This window comes from Telmatherina bonti (genome assembly GCF_933228915.1).
Source record: "Telmatherina bonti genome assembly, chromosome: 15".
NCBI classification, from domain to species: Eukaryota; Metazoa; Chordata; class Actinopteri; order Atheriniformes; family Telmatherinidae; genus Telmatherina; species Telmatherina bonti.
In genome coordinates this window covers 9,840,645-9,849,314 of record NC_136613.1, presented here as the reverse complement: position 1 = coordinate 9,849,314, position 8,670 = coordinate 9,840,645, and the positions used below count along the sequence as shown (strand labels likewise).

Sequence of the window (8,670 nt, the reverse complement as noted above, 5' to 3'; positions counted from 1 at the left end):
GGGAATGTGTGACAGTCTCCATCAGCTGCAGAGACACAAATGCATCTCCGAGGAAGATGATTGAAACACACTTTCTGTCTCTCTGTGGTCTTTACACCCTCTCATCATCATCCCCCCACCCCTCCTCATCTTACTCTTCCCACCTTCATCTCCTCCCTGGGTTCATCGTTTCCAGCAGGGTTGGCTCGGCCTCCGCTGCAGCGGTTTCGCCTGGGATGCTGTCCAGTCTCTCAGCAGATCTACATTTGCATAACCGTATATGTGCGTCCTCAGTCTGCCAAGCCGACCAGCCTCCTCGTGTCAGGGCCCTCCATAGATAATACATTACTGGATGCCTTTTTTTTTTTTTTTTTTTTTTAAAAAAAAAAAAAGACGTTTTTTAAACGGGGGGGGGGGGGGGGGGGGGGGGTGCTGTTGGAGGGAGAGCAGGATCATTTGTGTTGAATTTCTGAGAAGAGTGATACGAGAGCCAACATGTGGTGATCTTGGGAGTTTTTTTGTGTGTGTCTGGGCGAAGTGTAGTTGTGAGGCGTTTGAGCATTAAAGACTTGACATCCCAGCTGGAAAGATGGAGATGCATTTTGATATTTAATCCCAAAAGGTTTTCATTTTGTTTTTAAATAGCATCCCACATGTGTTGAGAAGCATTACGGAGTCCGGCTGCATGATTCCGGGTTGGGAAATTCTGCATTCCTCTTGCAGTGGAAGACAATTTTAATGTTTGAGAGTAGAACGCAATTTTTGTAAAGTTCTTTTACAGAAATGCTGAAATTGAGGGATTTTTTTTTTTTTTTTTTTTTTTAAGTTGAAATAATAAACAGATGTAACTAAATATTTAGGCTGCATTTAAATATTGCAAACAGCCTTCCTTTCTAAAGTCATGCCAGGTTTTATGTTGGGATGTCTGATATTCATAAATCTCTGTCCATCACATTTCATCCTGCTCCACAGAAATGAATTGAAATAAAGTGAAAAAAAAGCTCAAATGAAGGAAAGCTGACGCCATCCTGTTTGAGGGATGGAAACTTCCCCGGTAGGTCTGGATTCGCCCCAGTATGGAACACGGTTTTATCTCCTCTGACTTTGCCCCTCTTCATGACTTTGAATGGTCAGTCTGTTTAACTGGGCCCTGAAGGATCACTTGAGGGGAAATTTCATTAGCTGAACTTTTCCCATCGGAATCCTTCATTGTGTGGCTCAATTTAATATTAAAACATTTTATTCAAAGGCTTAACGCAGCATTTATTCTGCTTTTGACATCAACCCAGAGCTCCATGACGAGCTGAGACATCCGAGCCAAGCGCGGCCGCTTGTCTCCAAGCTGCAAACGGCAGGTGATGTGGGGGGGGGGGGGGGGGGGTGCCCAACTCTCTTTTTACGCCAAGTTTCCTGCGTAAAGCCCTAAAGCGCATTAATTCCACTGTTTCAGAGCTGCCTCCTCATCATCTTTCCTCATTTCTGCTCCAGACTCAGAGGCGAGTCCGGGCTCGGACGGAGAAGGTCTGGCCGAGAGGACGTCCTGCTCCTTCGGCTCTCCTGCTGATTTGGCCCCGGGCCCCTGCGACGCGTCTCCTCCGGCCTCCATGGAGGAGATCCAGGTGGAGCTGCAGTGCGCAGACCTGTGGAAACGTTTCCACGACATCGGTACAGAGATGATCATCACGAAGGCTGGCAGGTATGCTGGACACACACTTCCACATCCAACCGCTGTGTGTTGGAGCAAGATGTTCACTTTGCATAAAGAGCGATGATAACCTCCTTCCATCCATAAGCGCACAGATTTATCAAGTTGTGCAGTCACAAAACGCATAAATGCGTCATTTTAAAGAACTGCCTTCATTAGGGACGCAAACACACACACCACTGAGCTCTGAGGGTGTTAATGTGTTGCACATGCGGACTGCTCCGCTCCGTCCAGGCCTTCCTGACGCTGCAGGTTATGCAGGAATACAAGGAGAGCTGCTTCTAATTAATCCCTCTGTAACACGCTGCGGTTTTTCTCGCTCTCTGGGGCACACAACCCAAAACCCAGAGCAGGAACAGAGTTTGACCTGCGGATCCTGCAGGAAAGACCTCTCCCCTCCAGCTCGCTCCGAGCGGCGCGTCCGCAGCTTTCACCATCTCTCCCCCCGCGCGTCCATCAGTGTGCACGACTGATCGCTGCTGGCGTTGCTTTCACTCCACTAATTGCGCCATTTGATAGGCCTATGTGGTGTGTTTGCGTGAAATTAGCTGATGAAATACTGAACCCTTCAGAAGTGAAGATCTACACAAGGCTTGTTTGTTGATGACGAAAACAAACAACTGTTTTGCTTTGTGCTACATGAATAGCTCTGTTATACACGAGCAGAAAATCATTTTGATGTCAGTTAAGTTATTACTCACAAAATGGCTAAAATGACCGTGTTTTAGTCCAATAAAGAGCCTTTCAGTCTAATTTCCAGCTATAAGTTACGCAACATGCATCTCAGATTACATAAACTCTCAGACTTAACAGCAGTTTTCAGTTTGCAGTAAATACTGTATAATAGCTTTATGGCTCTCCATATATTTTCATTCAGTTTATTATTTTCTTCTGTTGCGCAACTTTTAAAAACGGACCCCCCCCCCCCCACCCCCCGCGTCAAACACGACCAAAAGCCCTTTCTTCCTCTCTCCTCAGACCGACTTCAGCTCCAATGTCATCCTCTGCCCTCTGCTTTTATGAATTGGGCTTCAATTGGTAATCAGCTCATAAATTGAGCAACAAGCAGTTTGCGCTGAAGCGGAGTGGAGGCGGACACGACCGTCGCCGTGCGCGTTTCACGGCCCTGCGCATAATAAGCCCATAAATCCAGAAGAGAAGGGAAGCAAGAAAACAGCCCTCTTTTCTCATTAGGCAGCTCGGATTTACGACCTTTAAATGAAAAGGGAAAAAATGCTGCGTTTGATGTGAAAAACGGGGAATTAAAGCGAAATGTCTTCAGATGCACTCTGTCTCACTCTGCTCGGAGTGGATGGAGGAGGCGGGATTTTCCCTGGTGGAGGTTCTCACTTCCATCAGGCTGACATCAGCTTAGGGCTCAAGTTGGTTCCAATATAATTCCAGGGAAACAGCAATTTATTTTATTTACATTCAAATGGGTCTATGTATTTTTCTTCTTCTTCTTCTTCATGATAATAATAATAATAAAAGTAATAATAATAATCATAATAATAATAATAATAATAATTTGAAAAAATATATAAATAAATAGATACATAAATAAAAGTAAAATAATAAATAAATAAAATAATAAATAAATAAATAGGCAATTAAAAAAACAACAACTATAATCTAAATATGTATTTTGACTTTAATCAAGTAAGCTCCCCTTCAGTTTCACAAAACCAAAACCATCCTGACCAGAATAAAGTTAAGAAGCAGATAAGGAGGATTTTATTTTGACAAATGCTTTTGGATATCTGCCATTTATCAAAGAATGATTCTTTCGTTCACTTGCTTTGGCAAACATGACTGCGTTAAAGCAAAATCAGAGGACTGATCTGAATCACAGCAAAGACAAAGCAAAGAGAAAATCTTATCTGTTTGTTGTTTTTGAATTTATAAAATATAGAAATGTTCAGGCTGATTTACTGGAACACCTTTTTGTTTTGCAGTGTTCGAAGCAATGATGACAAAGCCATGATTACATGGCCTTATAATGTATAATCAGTATGACACTGCAATGTGATACTGATTTATTTATTTATGTGTTTATTTATCCAGGTTGCAACATGTAAAAAATGTTTCTTTGTTTGTCAAAAGTTTAGCATTTTATGTTGAGCTGGACATTTATTTATTCATTAAATTATTTAATTATAACATCCAATATTCTGCAAAATGCTTCTGATTTTCCTCTGCTGGAATATTTTCTCTTTTTTTAAAACATAATTTTCCTTTTAAATATAATTTTTCAGAATCTTTGCATCGCAAATAAATACAACTTTTGCTGTCATAAGAATAAGTAAAGTAAAATGACTTAAATCAGTGTTTCTCAATCCTGGTCTTGGAGTACCACCGCTCTAACCCTCCTTTAACACGCCTGAATTAAATGAATGTCTCGTTGGTGAGCTTGCAAAGAACCTGGTGAGGAGGTTCATTAATGTGGATCAGGTGTGTTGGAGTAACATATCTAAGACATGGGCAGTGGTACTTTAGGATCAGGATTGAGAAACGCAGAATTAAAGCACTAAAATGAAATAATTGATCTCATCAAGCACAACAGCAGAAACCCAACGTGACGCCAGACTCTCCTCTCTATGTTTTAAATTCATTCATTTGAAATATTTTCAAATCTGGAATAACTAACCATATGAATATTGTCTCTTTATGAAGATGCCGAGTAGAATTTACTATTTTTACTCTAATAATTACTTTGAGGCTCATGTTGTTTTAAAGTGCATCTAAATATGTTCATATAGAGCTGATCAACTCTTCATCAAACGTGCTTGTTCTGCCTGTAGGAGGATGTTTCCTGCTATGCGAGTCAAGATTGCAGGCCTGGACCCCCATCAGCAATATTACATTGCCATGGACATTGTGCCAGTGGACAACAAGAGATACAGGTACCTTCCTGACACAGAGCTTCAAGACGGGCCAGACTGCTGCAGCATATCAGCGGTTCTTAGTTTTTAGCCTGGTGTATGTTAGTCCTTATTTACATCCCTTGACATTTTATTTTGTTCCAAAAACATAAACATATCCCAGGGTTTATCAATCAGAACATTGTTAAATTAAAAGTGATTTTATTTTCTTGGGTTTTACTCTGAAGCTGGATCTCCCCTGATGGTCTTCATGCTGTTTCACATGCTTTTTCAGCTTTAAATAACTGTGCTTTTTTTTAATACATGAAAGACTGTCAAAGCTAAATGCTGACTGAGCGAAGAAGAAGTCAACTTCATTCTGAAAACTGGCTTCAGGAAATGTTTTAATAGAGCACAATTTACAAATTCATGTGTGTGTGTAAATGCATGTGCAGGCCTGCACCCTGCTGTTTTGCTTCACCTGGACACACAGCTGTATTTTCCTGGATGATTTTCAAGTAATTGGATTTTGCATAAACATCTGCTCGACTCGGAGATGTCTGGTCTGCAGACTATTTATCATGCTGGAGTCCCGTGTCACAGAATTTGGATTAAACGTCCAGATTGCTGCTTTTTTTCCCGCCTCACGGTTCTCATTCTGCAGCGTCCTTACAGGGAAAGTAGCTCCTCTCATCATTTACAGCAGTGAAGGGAGGGTGATTAAAGTGTGCATGTGCTGCAGGATGAATTGTACATGATGGATCTCTCTGGATAAGCCATAAGACCGAAATCCTGGCTCACAGTGCTGCTCCCTGAAGTCAGAGCCAGACAGGAGAGATTGAAATGTATTCATCATCATGGTGAGCGAGCAGCAGAGCCAGAGCCTGCCTGCAAATAGGATAACTCTCAGCATCTACATCCATGGTGGAACTGGGGAAAGAATGAGGTTAGAAATGGAAGGAAAATGCAAAGCTGTGTGTGTGTGTGTGTGTGTGTGTGTGTGTGTGTGTGCCTGCTATTGCAGTGGTTTTACAGAAGTTTCATATCATTGCTTTCAAGGCTCATGGGAAATCAAGATACTGAGAAAAATGCTTGATGCTCATCTGCAGATTTGGTGTCTCATTACTTTTACCTGGAGGCTACTTCTGTGATATGATAATGTGACACATAACGTCATCACTGCATCTAAATTAGTTACCCGTGTTTTTGAGGCTGCTGTTTGTTAAACAAGAAGCATGTTTTATGTGCTAATCCAGCCCCACCTTTCCCAACTTGCAGCCGCTTCACCAAAAAGCTCCCAAAAACATTAGCAAACAGTTTTTCAGAATGATTTTATTTTCATAAGAACTGCAGTTTTCATACATTACTGAAGGAAGAGACAGGGATATTTCTTAAGCGTCATTTTCACCATGTTACACACGGACATGTTTTTAATAGCAATTATATATCCAGCACAGATGACAAATCAAGAATTATGTGGTCAGTCTAGACAAGGTGTCGTCACATCACTTTTTTTTAAATAAGTTAGTGAAAACTTTTGTATTTGCAAAGGTTTTGTTGTGATCCAATATAAGTAGATGAAAGGTTGGGAGGACATATTGATAAAGACACCAATATGCCAGAAAAACTTTAACTTTGACACTAAACTAAATATCGTATAGCAAAGACTGCAGAAAGATAAAGTGGTGCAGAATAAGTCTGGTCTGGATGTGCAGTCATGCAATGCTAATGTCTGCCTGGAAGCCAAACAAGACAAATATCAAATCATCTCAAAATACAAATTTCTGCTTCTTCAAGGGGATTTTTGAACACATGTTGGAACTAATAAATTGAGTAATCAATGTTTTTGTACTAATTTGTAATGAAAAAAAAAAAATGCAAATTTAATACAATATATATAGAAATCATATTGTTGCTTGAACCGAATGTACTTTTACTATTTTTATTACTTAACTCAATTTTTATATAAGCTACTGATGTCACATGAAAAAACTTAAAAATAAGCTCAGTTTTAAAACAGAAACTTAATCACTATTCAAGTCTTGTTGATCAACCATGACTCAGCGGTTCGAACCACAATGGGAATTGATTGAAATAGAATAGCTAAGAATAGGCCTTGTACCCTTACCAACAGAAAATAAAAACAAAACAAAGAATCTTGACAAAAAAACGTATTTTAATGTCCACAGCGGCTTGAACATAAACCTGAATCCGTCTCTCTCTGCAGTGGAACAACATCTTTAGCTATGTGGATTGTGATTGGTCATCCTGATCCACAGCTTGCTTGATTGATTTATTTAATAAATGTACTAAAATGTATTTATTGTCGTAGGACTTCTCGCATATGCATCAAGTAATTTTTTAAATTCAGTTTTACAAGTAAATTTTAAGATGTGGCTCCTAAACATGCTGGTGACTAAAAGTGTGGAGTGACTTGTTCAGCTGTCGCTCCGCAGCATTTTCAGTGAACCGTTGTTTGGTTCACGTCAAATCTTTAAAAACTAAAGTCTCTCCAGACATCAGATATGGCTTCTTTTTTCAGCAAAAGTTTTTCAATGACATCACGTTGAATCATGACGTCATCATGCGTCGTCTACAGTTTTACTTTCACAACCTTCTCCGTCTATTTCACCGCTGACTGTCTCTACTAACCCAGGTGCTCTGAAGGCGTTTTTAGTGATTTTTCACTTTCCTGCTGCAAAAAACAAAACAAAACCAAACTTTTCAGTATGAAACAGCACACACCACCCAGTAGCATGATTATAATCCACTTAGGAAGACAAGGACGATAAGTCAGATGTTGCCGTAATGAGATGTTGGAAGCTTTTTTTTTTTTTTAAAGTACGTGAATACATATATGCACATTCCTAAAAGACATTCTCTCCTTTTTTCTGTCTATAACAAAGCTAAATGATAAATATATGGTTGTTTAGATAATAAAAACTGCTGAATTACCTCACTGTAAGTGTTCATATTGTGAAGTGTCAAATTGGCCTGCTTCCCTGATCTCTCTCAGAAATAATAATACACACAGTATAATGAACAAAACTTCTCTTTGGTCTCTGTTTTGACTTTTTTTTTTTTAACGTTTTAGGTTTCTTAGCTGCTGACAGAATCAATCAAGTAGTCCAAGAATTAAAGCAGTTTGATGCAACCTGCATAAATTTATCGTGCTGTTTGCGTTAACAGGTGACGTTACAGTTTGAGTCAATATTCTGTAGAAATTCTGACTTATAAGGTGAAAATTTATACTATTTTGGTTATATTTCAGTTTCAGTTCTGATTTTGCCCTGATATGTGACTTTGATGAAGCTTCACGCTTCTGCAGCAGAAACACGAAGCATGATCTTGAGATTTTAATTAACCATATCAAGTTCAGTGCAGTGTGTCTGTTTTTTGGGGGGTGTATCAGCACTGTTTCAAAGGGTTGCAGCAGGGCCTCACTTGACAGCTGTTGAGCACAACGTAAAGCAAAGAAGCAAAGAGTTCAGTTCAGTGACATAAACCATGATTGCAGGGGGTTAGTTTTGAGTCATAAGTTGCTGTTTGGGTCTAATATTTATTTAAAGACTGTGTAGCGCCGATTTATTCCCTCTTCCTCTGAAAAACAGATTAATTTAAACCAGATTGTCCAGTGAAAAAAATGAATGACTTTATGAAAACATATGACAAATTAAAATTATGTGTCCACATATTTGCTTTAACCTTCCTGCAGCTTTCATTTCATATCATTGTCTAAAAATGTCGAGTTTTCCAGCAGAGCGTTTAGCAGACGTTCTGCCCTGCCGCCTCTCTCCGCTCTCCCACCAGCAAACCAAGACATCATGGAGGATTTTTAGAGGCCAGAAGATCTTGTAAAATTAAATAGGATTTTCTTCCTGGCTGGGGAATTTACCACAGGGCTTTGCAAACTGAGCTGGGAGCTGTCACTGGTGTGTCTCACAGTCCTCGGGAGTCTGGGGTCTGGAAACACGGTCTTTATTGGAATGGACTTGCTTTGCTTGGGCGCTCTGCCCCTCTTTAGGAGCGTCTCATCGGTACCACGCACATGAAATCTCCATATATCACAGTTCTTTTATGTGGACAGTCGCTCAGTTTGCTCAGCTGAATGTGGGGGCTGTCTGT

At 40.0% G+C, this 8,670-nt stretch overlaps 1 protein-coding gene across 1 annotated transcript in view; it reads left to right on the top strand.

The window, feature by feature from the left end:
- tbx15 (T-box transcription factor 15) overlaps nt 1-8,670 on the top strand; it is a 37,584-nt gene that overhangs the window by 4,619 nt on the left and 24,295 nt on the right. Inside the window, exons 2-3 of the mRNA XM_079254499.1 lie at nt 1,468-1,675; nt 4,486-4,617. Coding sequence (XP_079110625.1) covers nt 1,468-1,675; nt 4,486-4,617 — 340 coding nt within the window. The remainder of the gene's footprint in view (nt 1-1,467; nt 1,676-4,485; nt 4,618-8,670) is intronic.